Source organism: Delphinus delphis, chromosome 15 (assembly GCF_949987515.2).
Source record: "Delphinus delphis chromosome 15, mDelDel1.2, whole genome shotgun sequence".
NCBI lineage: Eukaryota > Metazoa > Chordata > Mammalia > Artiodactyla > Delphinidae > Delphinus > Delphinus delphis.
The window spans coordinates 52,746,558-52,765,169 of record NC_082697.1 but is presented as its reverse complement, the minus strand read 5'-3'; the positions used below and the strand labels follow the sequence as shown (position 1 = coordinate 52,765,169).

At 50.4% G+C, this 18,612-nt stretch overlaps 1 protein-coding gene across 4 annotated transcripts in view; it reads right to left on the bottom strand.

The window, feature by feature from the left end:
* Positions 1 to 17,863, bottom strand: part of MGRN1 (mahogunin ring finger 1) — a 52,491-nt gene extending 34,628 nt beyond the window's left edge. For all 4 annotated transcript variants that reach the window (XM_060031673.2, XM_060031670.1, XM_060031674.2 and 1 more), the window contains exon 1: positions 17,673 to 17,863. In XM_060031673.2, the coding sequence (XP_059887656.1) occupies positions 17,673 to 17,760 (88 nt within the window). In that variant the 5' untranslated portion in view covers positions 17,761 to 17,863. The remainder of the gene's footprint in view (positions 1 to 17,672) is intronic.
* Positions 17,864 to 18,612: the final 749 nt, after the last annotated feature.

Genomic DNA, 18,612 nt, shown 5'->3' with positions numbered 1-18,612 from the left:
GAAGGTTCCAGGCGAGGCGGAACTAGGCCTGGGGCCCAGCCATCCTTGCAAAGCCCTCCAGGAATAGACAGACCCCTGGCCCGGAAAATCCTGCTCCAACCTCGCCCTGGGGGGACCCCAAGGCCCAATCACATTATGTCCAACAAATCTCCAGAATTTCCGCTCCACAAGCAGAAAGTGGGTGAGGAGGTTCCCCTCTAAGAAGGCCCCATGTTCTCACCTCCTGGTATTCATGTCTCTGGGGAGACTTCTCAGACTGAACAGGGCTGACCTGTGTAACCAGCAGGACACTGTGGAATTGACGGAGTGGGACTTCCAAGGCTCTGGGGGAGGAAGCCGGCTGCCGTGCTGGACACTCAAACAGCCCCGTGAAGGGGTCCATGTAGTGACAAACTGAGGCCTCCAGCCACTGGCCAGCACCAACCGGCCAGCCCTGCGAGGGAACCACGTGGGAATCAGACCTTGTAGCCCAGCTGACGGCAACCTCAAGGGAGACCCTGAATCAGAACCACCCAGCGAAGCCACTCCCAAATTCCTGACCCATAGAAACCGTGATAATAAGCATTTATTGTTAAAAATGGCTAAAATTTGAATTTGTTACTCAGCAAGAGATAACTAACATGATGGGCTTCGAAATCCAGTCTGAGTGACCCTCTCTGGGCTCCTGAAAATAACATTTTTCTGTGGCCACCACGCTGCTCAACACCACCACCATCTACTGCTGGAGTCCTGCAATCCACTCCCCGGTCTCCCCACTTCCACAGCCCCAAAGGCTGTTTCCCACATCCCAGTGCTCATAATGAGGGGCCTTCTGATGCCTCCCTAATCACACCAAAACAAGTCCCAGACTCCTCCCCATGGCTTGCGGCGGACCCTGCCAACCCCGTCCGTAACCCCAGGGTCTCTGTACTTGCTGTTTCCTCTGCTTATGAAGTTCTTCCCCAAGAGTCTGCCTTGATCCTTAGACCTCACGTGTCCTCCTCAACAAGGCCTCTTCTGATCATTCTTTTTAAAATTTGCAACTTCCGCCCTCCCACCCTGCCTGCTGACCCCCCACTCCCAGCCCCCTTCCCTGCTTTATTCTCCACAGCTCTGCCTACAACCTGACGATACACAGGAGGCCTGCACGTCTTAGTGTAGTTTTAAGCATTAATAACTTCAGAGGTATAAATGCTACAAACGGAAACCTCCGGATTAAGAGGCAACGGATGAGGGTTTTTTTTTGGGGGGGCTAGGTTTTTTTGGGGGAGGCTTTAACTGCTTCTTTTCTAAATTAATGTGTATTGCGTTTTTTTTTTTTTTTTTCATGTTTGGCCACACCTCGAGGTTTGTGGGATCTTAGTTCCTGGACCAGGAATCAAACACGCACTCTTGGCAGTGAAAGGGCGGAGTCCTAACCACTGGACCACCAGGGAATTCCCTAACGTGTATTGCTTTAAAACAAGAAAAATTATTTTTAAAAGACTGGAGGGGGATTTCCCTGGTGGCGCAGTCGTTAAGAATCCGCCTGCCAATGCAGGGGACACGCGTTCGAGCTCTGGTCTGGGAAGATCCCACCTGCCGTGGAGCAACTAAGCCCGTGCACCACAACTACTGAGCCTGCACTCTAGAGCCCATGAGCCACAACTACTGAGCCCACATGCCTAGAGCCTGTGCTCTGCAACAAGAGAAGCCACCGCAATGAGAACCCCGCGCACTAAAACGAAGAGTATCCCCACTCGCCGCTACTAGAGAAAGCCCACACGCAGCAACGAGGACCCAACACAGCCAAAAAAAAAAAAAAAAGACTGGAGACATGGGACAAGGATGTTAGAGCAGTGACCATAAGAATCACAAAACTGGAACCGTGTTCTGGAAAAACCACTGGATCGTACATTTTAAAAGGGTGAAGTTTGGGCTTCCCTGGTGGCGCAGTGGTTGAGAGTCCGCCTGCCGATGCAGGGGACACAGATTCGTGCCCCGGTCCGGGAAGATCCCACATGCCGCGGAGCGGCTGGGCCCGTGAACCATGGCCGCTGAGCCTGTGCATCCGGAGCCTGTGCTCCGCAACAGGAGAGGCCACAACAGTGAAAGGCCCGCATACCGCAATAAAAAAAAAGGGTGAAGTTTGTAGCATGTGAATTATATCTCAACAAGGCTGTTATTATGAACTGGAAGCACTTCAGTTGTCAGCTGGTAAATCATCAACAAATTTTTTTGGTATTAGATCTTTATATGATCTTTCTATTTTTTGGCAAGTAACTTGGAATTAGATGCTATTGCTAAATCAAACCCCTGTTAATTCCCATCTACTTTATTTACGTGAGCAAAGTTTCTTAACTTAAAATGAAAAACAGAACTAGAAGTGCTGTTGAGCCGTCTCATTCCAGCAACAGGTTCTATTCAACTGTGACTACATGAATTAACTGGGGGGAAAGCAGCCTATCCACTGACTTAAGAGATATATGTTCAACTTTTTTTTTTTTTTTACTATTTATGTTTGTTATTTATAAAAACTGTAGGGACTTCCCTGGCGGTCCAGTGGTTAAGAATCCGCCTTCCAATGCAGGGGATGCGGGTTCCATCCCTGGTCAGGGAACTAAGATGCCACATGCCGCAACTACTGAGCCCGCACACCACAACAAAAGAGGCCGTGTGCCACAACAAAGATCCCGAGTGTCACAACTGAGACCTGATGCAGCCAAATAAATAAAAATAAACATTAAAAAAAAAACCTGTAATATTTGTGATGTTTTGACCAACTGGTTATTTGTAATGGCCACTCAAACCAGGAGAAAAATTCTCCCTTTTAAGATTCTAATTTCAATTTATGTACATATTTTGGTTGCATACAATATAGGGACCAATAAAAGACTTTCAAGCATAAAAAGTTGGAAACACCTCACATGCTCGATAAGGAAATGGTCCAACACACCGTGGCAGTGACAGGATGGAACCAAACATCAGGTAAAGGAGGGAGCGGGGTCTCCGAGTATCAGCACAGAGCAGGTGCAGAACCAACACAACTCAAACACGGAGGACGTGAAAACATATCACAACGCAGCCCTACAGCACAGATGGTGGGACCCCACATTTGGAGGAGGAAGAAACCAACGTGGGGAGGACATGCCTGAGTCCACAATATGAAAAATGTAAACTGTGGACTCTGAATGGAGGGCATTCCCTATATTCCTCTCTGTATTTTCCTGTATGTTTTTAGATGCTCACACTTTTAAAATATTTATTTATTTATTGGTTGTGTTGGGTCTTCATTGCTGCATGCAGGCTTTCTCTAGTTGCGGTTAACGGGGGCTACTCTTTGTTGCGGTGCGCAGGCTTCTCATTGCAGTGGCTTCTCTTTGCTGTGGAGCACAGGCTCTAGGTGCGCAGGCTCCAGTAGTTGTGGCTCGCGGGCTCTAGAGTGCAGGCTCAGTAGCTGTGGTGCACGGGCTTAGTTGCTCCGCGCATGTGGGATCTTCTTGGACCAGGGCTCAAACGTGTGTCCCCTGCATTGGCAGGCGGATTGTTAACCACAGCGCCACCAGGGAAGCCCTAAGTGCTCACATTTTAACGAAAGGAACTTTTAAAGGAGGAATGTGCATCCTAGGGAAATGGCAGCAGCTCCCAGGTGTGTGCCTGTGTGTGTGTACAGGTGTATCGTGCATACGTATATGTGTGGATAGGTGTGTGTGTATCGAAATGTGTGGTGTGTGTGTGTGTGTGTGTGTGTGCACATGCATGCATGTGTTGTGCTTGTGTGTGCATGCATCTGTCATGTACACATGTATACGGTGTACATGTGTTGTGTGCATGCATGTGCATCTGTGTGTGCACACTTTGGAACCAAGAGGAGCAGGCAGGGCTATGAAGAGGAGAGAGGGAAAGAGAAAGACAAGACAACCGAGGGGGAGAAACAAAAAGGAAGACCTGGAGATGGGAAGAGAAGAGAAACCACCCCCACAGCCCCCAGGCTCTTCTTCCATGCCCCCGAGTCAGTGCCCCAGCCTGGGTTCCCCACAGAACCCATTGAGAGGGGATGGAACCTGCCCCCACTTTCCATGTGAGAAACTGAGGTCAGAGATCACCAAGCTAGTGATGGAGTCACGGCTCAAACCTGCCGACACCAAGCCTACCGTGTGTCTTTTTTTTTAATTAATTAATTTATTTATTTATTTATTCTTGGCTGCGCTGGGTCTTCGCAGCTGCGCACAGGCTTTCTTTAGTCGTGGCGAGCGGGGGCTACTCTTTGCCAAGCGCGGTTTGACAGACAGGGGACGGCAGTCAGTGGTGTCACTGCCGGTCACACATAATGAGCCACGTGAGAAGGGCGTCTCAATTGTGAAATCCTTCCAGAGGGCCTGCCAGAGGACACGGGTCCTGATTTTGACCTAGAAGCCCCAGCTACCTGGCACAACCCACTCCAGTACTCCAGAGCCTCAGAGGAGCCATCCTCAAACTTTATGGCTAGTATGTGGGTTCCTCAAAAAATTAAAAATAGAACTGCAATATGATCTAGCCGTCCCACTTCTGGGTATTTACCCAAAGGAAACAAAAACACTAATTCAAAAAGATACATGCATCCCAATGTTCACTGCGGCATTATTTATAATAGCCAAGGTATAGAGGCAACCTAAGTGTTGTCAATAGATGAATGGATAAAGAAGATGTGATATATATATAGATAGATAGATAGATAGATAGATACACATATAATGGAATAGTACTGGACCATAAATAAAATGCAATCTTGCAATTTGCAACAACATGAATGGACCTAGAGGGTATTATGCTAAGTGAAATGAGTCAGACAAAGACAAATACCACATGAACTCACTTAGGTGTGGAATCTAAAACACAAAACCAAACAAACAAAACAAAACCAGACTCATAGAGAACAAACAGGTGGTTGGCAGAGGGAGGGGGCTGAGTGAAATAGGTGAAGAGGATTAAGAGGTACAAACCTCCAGTTATAAAATAAATAAGTCATGGTGATGTAATGTACAGCATAAGGAATACGGTCAATAATATTGTAATAACTTTGTACAGGAACAGATGGTTACTAGACTTGTCATAATGTGTGCAAGTGTCAAATCACTATGTATCAACAGTACAAAACTAACACAACATTGTATATCAACTATCTATCTATATATTTATAAATACACATATTGCTTTCACCCGTCTTATTTTTTCTTTTCCATTATAGTTTATTACAAGATATTGAATATAGTTCCCTGTGTTATACAGTAGGACCTTGTTGTTATTCTATTTTATACACATTAGCTTGCATTTGCCAATTCCAAACTCCTGATTTATCCCCCCCACCAATTTCCCCTTTGGTAACCATAAGTTTGTTTTCTATGTCTGTGAGTCTGTTTCTGTTTCATAGATAAGTTCATCTGTGTCATAGTTTAGATTCCACATATTAGTGATAATTAGTATGTTTTTATACCTCACTTAATATGATAATCTCTAGGTCCATCCATGTTGCTGCAAATGGCATTACTTCATTCTTTTTTATGGCTGAGTAATATTCCATTGTATGTATGTACCACACCTTCTTTATCCATTCATCTGTCAATAGACATTTAGGTTGCTTCCATGTCTTGGGTATTGTAAATAGTGCTGCTATGAACACTGGGGTGTATGTATCTTTTCAAATTAGAGTTTTCTCTGGATATATGCCCAGGAGTGGGATCACTGGATCATATGGCATCTCTATTTTTAGTTTTTTAAGGAACCTCCATACTGCTTTCCATAGTAGCTGGACCAATTTACATTCCCAGCAACAGTGCAAGAGGGCTCCCATTTCTCCACACTCACCTCCAGCATTTGTTATTTGTTACATCAACTATACTTTAATTTTTTTTAATTATGGCTAAAACAAATCCATGTCTCTGTCCCCTCTCTGCTGTCGCAGCCAAGGGACACTCAGGCTCAGACAGCTCACCTCCTCTCTGCCCGTGGGATTCAGACTCTGCCCTACTTATGGGTGTCCCAGTGACCTGGATGACAAACAGATGAACAGCCACCAAAACAAAGACCAAGAGTGCCCTTCCCGGGAGGCTCCCAGCGTCCCCTCAACTGGCTGTTTTCCTTTACATAAGTCAGGCGTGGAAGAACAAGTCAGGTGTAAGGCAGACACATGTTCATCATCTTCCAGGATGAGGAAAATCAAGGCTGTTTCTGTGACGGCCTGTGGAGGTGGAGGCAGAGAGGTATTGCCCCCTCCTCACGGGCCACAGAGCGAGCCGAGCAGACTTCTGGGGTTCCTTTCTGCTTTGTGTGTTCCACTTTTACACGTCTAGCTGTGTGCATGTGTGTGATGATCATCATTTACAAATGAAAACTGGAAACATTCTAGTTGCTTAAATGAACTAACCCTGCTAAAAGAGCTAGGTGCCAGGACACGCAAAGATCTCCCTGAGATCAGAGTCAAAAGGCAAAGTGTTGGTCAGCATAGAGAGCACAGATGGACTCTAGGGGAAAGAAAGGGTCAGGCAGGATCCATGCCAAACAGACAGGAATCTCCGAGGAGGCGGGGAGAGAGCGGGACAGTAAACCATGCCTTCAATGTTCTCCCCAAGAACATTGGCTATGCACCCGGAGTTCTATTTTATTTTAAATAAATTTATTTATTTATTATTTATTATTATTTTTGGCTGCATTGGGTCTTCGTTACTGTGCATGGGCTTTTCTCTAGTTGTGGCGAGCAGGGGCTACTCTTCATTGCGGTGCACCGGCTTTTCATTGCAGTGGCTTCTCTTGTTGCAGAACATGGGCTCTAGGTGCACGGGCTTCAGTAGTTGTGGCACACGGGCTCAGTAGTTGTGGTGCATGGGCTTAGTTTCTCCGTGGCATATGGGATCTTCCTGGACCAGGGCTCGAACCCGTGTCCCCTGCATTGGCAGGCGGATTCTTAACCACTGTGCCACCAGGGAAGCCCTAGAGTTCTATTAAAACCTGAGTTTATCAAGAGACCAGAGTTTGGAACCCTGCTATAGAGTGAATGTTCGTATCCCCCAAAATTCACATGCTGAAACCTAAGCCCCAATGTGATGGTGTTAGGAGGTGGGGCCTTTGGGAGGTGATCCTGCCTGATTTACCCAAATCTCCCAACCTCTGAAACACCCACAACAGAAAGAAGCTGGGCAGGACAGGTGCCACCCAGCATCCCTGTGGGGACAGCCACCACTACGACCACCACAGCCACAGGGAAGCTCCATGGCTTCATCAACTCCTGGTTTCCCCCAAGAGCTGAGTGAAGAGCCATCGTCAGAGGCGGAGCTCCTGCAGCAGGGCATCCTCAGACTAGACGCCGTTCCAGGTGGTCCCTTAAAACGCAAATGAGATGTCTGCACACAACCCGGGACCCCTTCAGAGCTCCCACCTGCACCCCGACTCCTCAGGGGTTCACAGGCCTGAGCCCCTCACCTCCCACCTCCAGTCTCAGCAGCGGCCCACCTTCCTTCCAAGTCCTTCCTACACAGCAGTGCCTCTGGCCTCGAGGTCTCTGCGGGCTGATCCTCTGCCCACACTTTCACACCCCAACTGTCCTTGGCTCACCCCGTGCATTGCTCAGACCTCCATGTGCTCAGAGAGGCCTTTGCTCAGCACCCACAGCATGCAGAACACGGAGGGACCCCCACGCAGATGACCCTCACCTCTCCTCGACCCAGGAGCAGGACTGTGCATCTTGGAGATGGAATGCCCACATCCCCAGAAGCCCCACGAGGCCCAAGGGTCGTCTGTCTCAGGAACATGGGATCCCAGTGCCCTTTCCAGCGCAGTTTCAGGTAACCCAGGCTCCCCGCCTCACACTCCAGACACTCTGGACCAGGGACACTGATGTTATCCTCAAGGGCAAACATGCCTTGCTCAACCCACGGGCTAGGCTCCGGCTCATCACTCTGCAGACGCTTATTCTGCTCTGCGCTGCCCACCTCACCGCACCATCTCCCCGCCCTGTCCCGGATCCCAGAGCTCTCTCCATCCCCTCTGGCCCAATGGGTTGCTCCTGCCTTGCAACTCCCCGGAGGCCTCCCGTGCCCTCCTGGCAGGCCTTTGCCCAACTCTCTGCATGGTGTTGATCCCGACAAGCCCAGTAATCACTACCCTGGCCTGGACACATCAGGAGCCCAATGAAGGTGGATGAATGACACCTGTATTCCTATGTGACAGTCATGGAAACTGAGGAACAGAGAGGTCAAGGAACTGCTCAAGCCACACTACCAGTGAGAGGTGGTGTCCTCATTGACAACCCATGCTGACCCAGAGCTGCGTCCTCAACGACGCCAGCCCAGCCAGTGTTTTCAACCCACCAGGCAATTTTCCAATTCTCAGCCGACACTGCCCGGGTGGCCTACAAACTTAGTTCAATCCTGACACCATGTACCTGGACACAGTTGACACTGTCAGATCCCACAAGATAAGGGCTCAGCCCATATGACTGCAAACCCCTACCCCACTTCAGACGCCAATCACAAGTTCAGGTGATCGATCACCTATGCTCCTGACCCACCAGCTATAAATCAAAGGTTCCCAGGACCCCCTTCTCGGGTCCAATTAATTTTCTAGAGTGTCTCAGAGAACTCAGGAAAAGAGTTCGTTTGCTAAATTATCAGTTTATTACAAAAGGATACAACTCAGGAACAGCTGGATGGAAGGGATGCACAGGGCAAGGCACGTGGGAAGGGCTGCGGAAATTCCATGCCCTCCGAGGGTGCCACCCTCCCAGCACCTCCACATTGTTCACCAACTGAGAAGCGCTCCAAACCTGGCCCCTCTGAGTCTTTTTGGAGGCTTCATTACATAGATAAGACCGATTACATCATTGGCCACTGGCCATCATCTCAATCTCCAGCCCTCTTAAGCTCATGGCTGGCTCCACCGGCAACTAGCCCCCAACCTCAGGTGCTTTCCAAAAGTCACCTCATTAGTATAAACTCAGGTGTGGCTGAAAGGGATCTGTTAAGAATATCAAAAGACACCCATTTCACATTATCACTGATCCCTTAGGAAATTCCAAGGGTTTGAGGAGTTCTGTGCCAGAAATGGATGAAGACCAAATTTGTATTTCTTATTATAAATCACGATACCCCCACCGGGTAAACCGTGATATGGACAAAGACACCCTAGGGCCCCCTTCTAAGAAACACAGGTGGCCCTGGAACCTGGGCACCGGGTGTGGCTTCGCTCAGCTGCCTCCATCATTCCCACTTGCGTGGAGGGGAGCGGGGAAGGTGAGAAGTCTGGGAACAGTTCATTGATTCCACTGGCCAAAAATGCTTCTCATTTTACCACAGCACAGATATTCCGGGTTACCAGCTTCCTGACATCCGCTGCCACTAAGCCCCAGCTGGGCCTGAACAACAGGGAATCAGGATGTCACTGCCCTCAGAGAGGGCCGATCTCGGGGAAGCATCTCCAGGCCCATGAGATCACTCCGGTGAGAGACAGCCCCTTGGGCTAAGAGGCTGTTCCCAAACAGTCTAAGGAGACTGACACCCGGGGCCCACCCACCGTAATCACGCAGCTCAGCAATTCCCCTGGGTCGCGTTCACACATTGCACAGAATAGCTTCTCTGCTCCCCACACTCAGGCTGGGGGACTCAGCACAGCCCAACCTCTCTGAGCCTCAGTGTCCCCATTTGTAACACGAGGCCTCGGTGAACACCACGGGCTGCAGACTACAGACAGAGTAGTAGTCTGCTCTGCTGATGGGAGCATGAATGGGCTCAACCTGCCACAACATTGTAAAAGCTGTGGACTCCGCACACGCGCACCTGAGGGTGCCAGACCCACTGCCAGGTATGAAAACAGACCCAAAGAGATGGGTATCTGGGATTGTCAAGACGAGACACAGAAAGTAGAGTGGTGGCTGCCAGGGGCTGGGGGAGAGGGCAATGGGAGTTACTGTTTAATGGGGACAGAGTTTCAGTTTCACAAGAGGAAGACTTATGGGGATGATGGTGCAGATGACTACACAGCAGTGTAAATGTACTTAATGCCTCTGAACTGCACACTTAAAATGGGTAAAATGGTAATTGTTATGTGGAATTTACCACAATTACTTTTAAAAGTGAAAAAAATAAAATGGACCCAAAGAAATCAGACTCCTGGGAACCAAAGCCAGTCACAAGAGTGTCCACCCAGCATCATTCATGAGAGCCCAAACCGGAAACTCCCCGAGTGCCCTCCACGTGAGCTCGTGGGTGAACACACGGTAGCGCCAGCAGACACTGGGATGTCACGCAGCAGAGACAGGAAACCGACTGCCGCCCCACTGACAGCGTCCACCCTCTCATCCCCCAACGTGCAGCCAAGAGCATCCACTTCTGTTTATATCAAGTTCAGAAACAGGCAAAACTCACCTCCACTGGAGTCCAGAGGGGGCCTCCCAGGGAGGAGGGGGCAGAGATTGGGGAGGGGCACCGGGGCCTTTGGGGGCTGCTACTCTTCTATTCCTTCAACACGCCCACCTGGTAATGGTTCATCAAGCGGAAGCTCCTGACCTGTACGTCTCCTCAGTATGTTACACTTTGGCTGTACATGTACATACGTGCATACACCACACGTTTTCTACAGCACTGAACTGAATACAATTCCTTCTTCCGATTCACCCCTAAAGCACTGCGGGCATCTGGTCACTCAGGACTATCACAGGGGCAGGAGACCCGGGTAACAGAATGCAGCAGTTATCAGAACAGTGGACCCCCCCAGCAGGCCTGCTCTGCAGGTGCCGGGCCCCCAGAACCAAGCCAACGCTGAGTAGGATGAAAGGATGAGAAAATGGGTTCTTTGCAAGCACTGCACACACAGGGGTGGACAGATTTTCCCGTGTCAGTCATTCCCAAGCCTCTACCTCCCCTCCCAGCTCGGAGAGAGCCGGCCATGATTTCTAGACAGCGAGTGGCCCCCCCATGCTGCTCCACACCACTGGCTTGTCTGCAAACAGCAGGGGTGCGGGCCAGGCGGCGGCTGGGCCTGGCTCCCCCAGCTCTGGGGAGCTGGCAGACGCGGGGACAGTTGGCAGAACTGAACAAGTGCACTGTTATTCACTGAGCCTGAGTCCGACGCTGTGTGGGTGGCATGTGTGGCATCACTGCCCTGCGTTTTACAGGACAACACAGAAACGTGAGGCCTGATGGTTGTACCTGACCACATGGAAACACGCATGGGAAACGCCCACTGGACGTGGCCCCGTGCCAGCGTCTGGCCGCCGGCACCAGACTTGGGAGGCGAGGCAGGCAGCAGTGGTCACTGCCCGCAGGGTCATCCAGGAAGTGCAGGACGCTCCCAGGAAACTGCCAGGCCCCTGAAAAACACAGGCTCGGCTGGACCAGGGCTTGGTCCCTCCCCACCAGCTCCCGTGGACTCACAGAGTCAGGACTGAAAGGGGCCTGGGAGCAAGCGACCGGCTCAAGGCCACAGGGCAAGTCACTGGCATGGGGGCCGCTGCACTCTGAATCCAGTGCTCCGCCGTGGCTCCACAGGCGGGTGGGGCAGAAGACCCCTCGAGGCGGGCTCACTCTCACAGTGCTGGGCTAAGCTCTGCCTGTGCCCACCCTGCTGGTGGAAGGGTATGTTGTCAGCACAGCGAAGGCCACCTCAACTGTGAGGATGAAAACACGCACACACACCCCCCTTTGATGCTGGACAGCTGGGCCCTCCGCACCACGACCGACCTCCTGGCACCAGAGGAAAGGCCTGCCAGCCGGCTGGCCAGCCTAACCAGCACAAGCCTGGCTTCTTCCACTGACCAACAGGAGAGTGCAGCAAAGCCCAGGAGCTGGGCGAAGGATGCAGGGACCTCCGGGTGCTCAAAACCCCGAGGGCAGGCGACACAGCAAACCTCAGCTCCAGTGGCCACAGGGCCCAAGTGCCCACCGCAGGCTTCTAAACCCAAGCAACTGGCTTTTCCTTCAGGGAGACAGGTCCTCAGACGCCCACCCACCATGGCCAACTTAAAGGGTTTTTGTTTCTGCTGTTCTGCTGTTGTTGTTTTTACCTAAAACGTAACAACTGAAATTCCAAAAATACAGCTTATTTATACAGCTCTTACAATGATAAAATCCAAACCGAATTCATGTGAGCAGAAGCACAGAACTAGTTCTGCTATGTGAACGGGCACAGGTGGCACAATGCCGGTGATGATGGTGCAGGACTCTGAGCACGAAGGTGAAACCCCCGTGTGCAGGTGGAGCCCTTTCCCCACACCCCACCCCTCTGCCACTGACCCTGGGGCTCAGAGCACAAGCTCACTGCCTAGGGACAGTGATGGGGCCCAGGGACCCGGAATGTCCCCAATGACAGAGGACGCCCTCGGTGACACAAAAAGTCCTCCCTCGTCTTACAACACCTGCCTCGGTTCTTTCCTTCAGGCATCAATTATCCAGAGTCAGCAAGGCCCCACTTCAGAAAGGGCAAACCCAACACAGGCGGCAGCACTCATGAGCAGACGTCTCTAGACTGCCACCAGCACAAAAGTACACACCAAAGTCTCCTGGCACACACCTCAGGCCCCTCATCGCGTGGCAGCAGGCCCAGGAGTCCCCGGACCCCCGCCTGACACCCCAGGAGATAAGATGCAGCCCAGTCTGAGCAGCTTGTACACTAGGGAGAGGGGAGTTGTTTTCTGCAAGGCCTGCTGCACAAGCATTTATTAAACACCTACCGTGTGCAGGCCCAGGTGCTAGGAGACAAAATCAGCCTGATTTCTAGTTCCTCTGCCAAAGAGGACAAAAGTCTAGTGTCACAAGGACATGGCAAAGTTCCAGTGAGATAAAGGAGGTAAAAATGCTCTGAAAGTACATGCACTGATATACAAAAGGTTTAGGTCTGGGGCATAGTTCACCCCCACCTCCAGGGTTAGTGGATCACGTGGCTGACTGCCCCTCCTGATGCTTCTCTTGGGTGACCTGTCCCTACCATGACCTCCCTCAAACACCAGGGCAGGGCAGCCCACATGGCTTTAAGACACATGAGTAACAATAATAACGCAGGAGGAGGAACAACCAACCGTGGCAGCCAACAACAACGACCAGGCACTCCTGTGGGGACCTACTGTGCTCCAGGCTTCCGTCTGCCATCTTCTCTTTAAGAACTTGACCGAGGTGTCCTAATGCCTGCGTGACACCAGCCAGCCGTGTGATCCGGGCAAGGGACTGCAGGGCAGTGGAGTGCAGAAATAAACTCTCACATTTATGGTCAGCTGATCTCTAATGAAGGTAAAAAGGCAATGTGATGGGAAAAGAATAGTCTTTTCATCAAATGATGTTGAAATAACTGACTATCCATATGCAGAAAAAACCACAAAACCCTAAATCTTTACCTCAAACCATACATTAAAAAATTAACTCAAAATGGATCACAAGACTTAATGTATGAGCTAAAACTATAAAACTTCAAGAAAAAAAAATAGGGGAAAATCTTTGTGACCTTGAGGTAGGCAAAGATCTTTTAGATATAACTCCAAAAACATTAACCATCAAAAAAATTGATAAGAATTCCCTGGTGGTTCAGTGGTTAGGACTCTGTGCTTTCACCGCCAAGGGCCCGGGTTCAATCCCTGGTTGGGGAACTAAGATCCCACAAGCCATGTGGCGTGGCCAAAAAAAAAAAAAAAAGAAAAATGATAAATCAAACTTCACCAAAACTTAAAATTTTGCTCCTCAAAAGACACCATTAAGAAAATGAAAAGACAAACCACAGACTGTGAGAAAATATTGGCAAATCACAGAGCTGATAAATGAACTGTATCACTGTATCCAGAATTCATAAAGAACTCTTACAACTCAAAAAGAAGACAATCCAACTTTTAAAAAGTGAACAAGACTAAAAGAGCCAACCCCCCAACACACACACACACACACACACACACACACACACACACACACACACACTATACAACGGCCAATAAGCACATGAAAAGATGCTCAAGGGCTTCCTTAGTGGCGCAGTGGTTGAGAGTCCGCCTGCCGATGCAGGGGACACGGGCTGGTGCCCCGGTCCGGGAGGATCCCACGTGCCGCGGCCGCTGGGCCTGCGCGTCTGGAGCCTGTGCTCCGCAGCGGGAGAGGCCACAGCAGCAATGAGAGGCCCGTGTACCGCAAAAAAAAAAAAAGAAAAAAAGATGTTCAACATCATCAGGAAAATGCAAATCAAAACCACAGTGAGATACCTCTTCACACCCACTAGGATGACTATAATTAAAAAGGTAGGCAATAATAAGTATTGACAAGGATGCTGAGAATTTGGAACCCACACACACTGCTGGTGGGAATAAATGTAAAATGGTGCAGCCATTATGGAAAACTGTCTGGCAGTTCCTCAAAAAGTTAAACACATGATCCAGCAATTCCACTCCTAGGTGTATACTAAAGAGAACTGAACACACCAAACAAACGTTCAGCAGCATTATTCATAATAGCCAAAAGGTGGAAACACCCCAAGTATTCGTTAACTGGTGAAAAGATAAACAAAGTGTACTATAACCATACAGTAAAGTACAACATGGATGAACCTCAAAAACAATGCTAAGTGAAAGAAGCCAGACACAAAAAAAGACTACATGCTGTACGATTCCAGTTGTATGAAATGTCCAGAAAGGGCAAATTTTAACGACAGAAAGGAGATCAGTGATGGGGTAGGGGTGAGGGTGACAGCAGAGACTGCCTGCAAACAGGCACAAGGCAAGGAAACTCTGATGATGGAAATGTCTAAAACTGATTGTGGTGATGGTTGCACAATTCTATAAGTTTACTAAAATTCTCCAGATCATAGGTTTACAAAGGATGAGTTGTACGGCACACGATTGATACCTCAATAGCTGTTATGAGTAAAGTAAATAAGTACAATAAAAACAAAGCAAATGCTGTTAAATTCAAGCTAGGTACTGTTGCAGGGCATGTTGAAAACTTCAAAGTAAAAGAAAATTGGACAGGGACTTCCCTGGTGGCACAGTGGTTAAGAATCCGCCTGCCAATGCAAGGGACACAGGTTCTAACCCTGGTCTGGGAAGATCCCACATGTCACGGAGCAACTGACCCTGTGCGCCACAACTACCGAGCCTGCGCTCTAGAGCCCGCGAGCCACAACTACTAAAGCCTGTGTGCCTAGAGACCGTGCTCTGCAGCAAGAGAAGCCACCGCAATGAGAAGCCCGCACACTGCAACGAAGAGTAGCCCCCACTCACTGCAACTAGAGAAAGCCCGCGCGCAGCAACGAAGACCCAACGCAGCCAAATAAATAAATTAAATAAATAAATTAATTTTAAAAAAAATTGGACAGATTTTAAAAGTCCTCACATACACACACACACACACAGAGGTAACCATGAGATGATGGATGTGTAAATAACCTTATTGTGATAATCATTTCCCGATATATACACATATCAAATCATTACACTGTACACCTTAAACTTACGCAACGTTATATGTCAATTATATCTCAGTAAAGCTGGAAAAAAATTGGACAGTGTTACAGAGGTGTTAAAAAAATACTAGCACCCAATGATTCTTTCTAATATAATCAACAAAATTGACAGAGACCTGAAAAGATAACAACTGTCTCATAAATTGATTGTACAGTCCATGGTCCCTAAAATCATCTCAACCCCCCTTCCGTCCCCAGTCCATGCTTGGGAACACATACTCAAGTACTGCTTAGGTTCCAGACTGCCTCCCGGAATAAGGTGGCCCGAGGGACAGGAAGCAGAAAAGACAGCCTTTGAACTGGAGAGGCTGAGCACTCTAATCACTGGCAGCAAAATCGAGGTGGCCCATGGTATTCACCTGGGTGCCAGCCCCAATAGATTGTGGTTGACTCGGGTGTCCACAGAGTGGACCTGACTGATTAATAAGGTCTACCAAACAGAATCCAAAAGCAGTGCTGTAAGTGCCTTGTATTTGTGATTTTGTCCAAATGCCCAACTGAAGGGACATCAGGTTTGCTCTGGTCCCAGGCGACAGGAGGTACCACCTTAAACTTTTTGATATCTCTTCCAAGACATTGCTAACTGCTATTAGAGTCTAAGTTGTTCACTTAATTTATTTTTTGAGCCATTATAGCAGCTAACATTTTTCAAGGACCTCTTAGGCACTAAGCACTGTTCTGAGCACTGTATGAGGATCAGCCCATTTTACAGATGAGGAAACCATGACCCAGGGGGCTAAGCAGCTTGCCTAAGATGACTCAGCCAAAGACGGGCTGGAAGAACATCAGAGATGGAAGAGGATGACTTCAAACAACTGCTCCATCAGATCTGGGGATGTCAGCCTCCAGGGGATCTCTATACCAGGCTGGGCTGCCCTGTCCTTGTGCCTGGGAAAAAGCAGGCGTGGATATCTCCCGTGCCTAGTAGGGAACAGAGCCCTCTGCCCAGCTCTGACTGCATCCCCTCTGACTGCCCCGAACTGTGCTAGTCTCCACTCCCTTTATTTCTGGTGGTCCCAGACACTTGCCTTCTTTCACCTTCCAAAATGAGCGTGAAGCAGTTCTCAAACTTGAGTGGACATCTGACTCACCCTAGGAGTGGGTTTTAAATGCAGGTTCCTAGGCCACAGCAGACCCCAACAAGTCTGAGGCAGGGCCTGGGAAATGCATGTTAAACAAGCTTCCCCACTGTTGGAAGCAGGTGGTGCTGGACCATACTCAGAGGAAACCTGGCCCAGGGGATGCCCACAGGCCAACTGTGAGGCCTAGAAGACCACAAGATGGGATCAGATATTTCAGAAGCCAGGATCAGAGGCTCCAGTCTGAAAGTCTCCATGATGTCCAAATGCCCTGTTCTCTTTCTTCTCTCCTTTCCAGGCAAGTGACCAGATGAGGAGATGGAGCATGAGGAACCCAAACTAAAGTTCCAGGGCAGGCCACACTCCTCATCAGAGGCAGAAAAACAGTGTGGATGAGCACAACTGGTCTGGTAGTCTGACTCATGGTCCTGTACCCAGATGAGCTTCCATCCAGCTCGGAGACCTTGGAAAAGTCACTTCCTCCCTGGGGTTCAGGTCTTTCAGCCACAAAAAAGGAGACTGGAGAACCTGGTAGGTCCCCTCCAACCATTCCCTGGTTGTCCAGCACGGCCTCCCAGCTCCTCTTCCACCGACAGTAATGCCTCCTTGGGCCGAGACCCCCCCCCCCCAAACACAAGCGCCAGGTCACAGGAGAGCTAAGCCTCTGTCCAGACGAGACGGATAGTGTCCAGAACCACTGGCCAGGTCTTCACAAGAAGCCACCAAAGAAAGGGAAAACCGGCGATGGAATGATGTCAATCCTTTTGACAATGACCACTTTGTAAGCACAAGCAAAGCATCGGGCACCGTGCTAAGCCCTCCCAAGCGTCGCGCCCCGGAACCTCACGCCGACCCTGGGGGATCCCTATTGAGCATACCCCAGTGTGCATACAAGGGAGCTGAGGCGCGCAGGAGTGAGCTGACTGACCCAAGGTCACCCAGCCGGGACGAGACAGTCAGCGCCGTACCGACCCACGCCCCGGGGTTCGGATGGAGGGCGCGTGGAGCTCCATGCAGGGAAGCTGCAGGAAGGGCCGCGGGCCGAGCAGAGCCCCCAGCCCACCCTCCGAGGAGGGTCGTGCGCCGAGCCCCGCCGCCCCCTGCCCGCCCCGCGCTCCAGCCCGCGCCTCGCTGTCCGCAACCGGGACCGAGACCCGGGCCGGGGCGGCCGCTCACCGGATTTCGGGGGGTAGCGATAGGCCGAGTTCGCCTGGATGTCGATGTCCTCCACGCCCGCGATGCGGCGACTCAGGATGGAGCCCATGGTGCAAGGCGGGCCGGGCCGAGTATGGGATGGGGGCGGCGGCGGCGCCGGAGGCGTCCTCACGCGGACATAGCCGGTACCAGGCCGCACGGACGCTCGCCCACTGCCACGGGCGCTCGGCCTCCGAGCCCCCACCCCCGGCTCGGCTCGGGGCCAGACGCCACGGCAGCCCTCCGCCCCCCGGGCCCGAGGCACCTCGGGAAATGGAGTCCCCTTGCCGCCGAGGGTGCCCGGCGGCGGCGCGGGATACCCACCTAGGAACTACATTTCCCAGGAAGCTCTTCGCCCGGGCTCGCTGAAGTTGTTGACAAACGGTCCGGGACAAACCAAATGGACCTGAGTCCAGAGGGGAGGAACCATCAACCACACTGCAAACTATCCTTCCCTTTGCATTCCAAGCACAAGACTAACATTGTAACTCTTTAGCTTTTTAATAATCTGTTCATACATAGATCTTGCTAGGAACCAACGCCTTCCATTTACTCCCTCTCTGAAATATCTCCCGGAGCATGGTTCTCCCCACTTCCCTGGGTTTAATCTCCTGGCCCGGCCAGCAGAGGGCAGACCCTTACCTGCCACCCGCAAAGAGCTGGGATGGAACCCAAGATTACCTGGAGCGGTGCACACAGGGGAAGGGAAGCAACTTTTCCGGAACTCTAGGCATCTCTCTGGCTCCACGTCCAGAATAATTCTTTGAAGACATAATTTTAAAGTCCCCCGTGGAGGCAGTAGACCTCTCCCCATTTTACATATAGGGAAACTGAGGCACAAAGAAGGGAGGGGGCCACACATAAGGGTGCTCAAGTTTACAAGAATCAGGGTTAGAGTTAAAGCCTCTTCGCAGATTGCAAT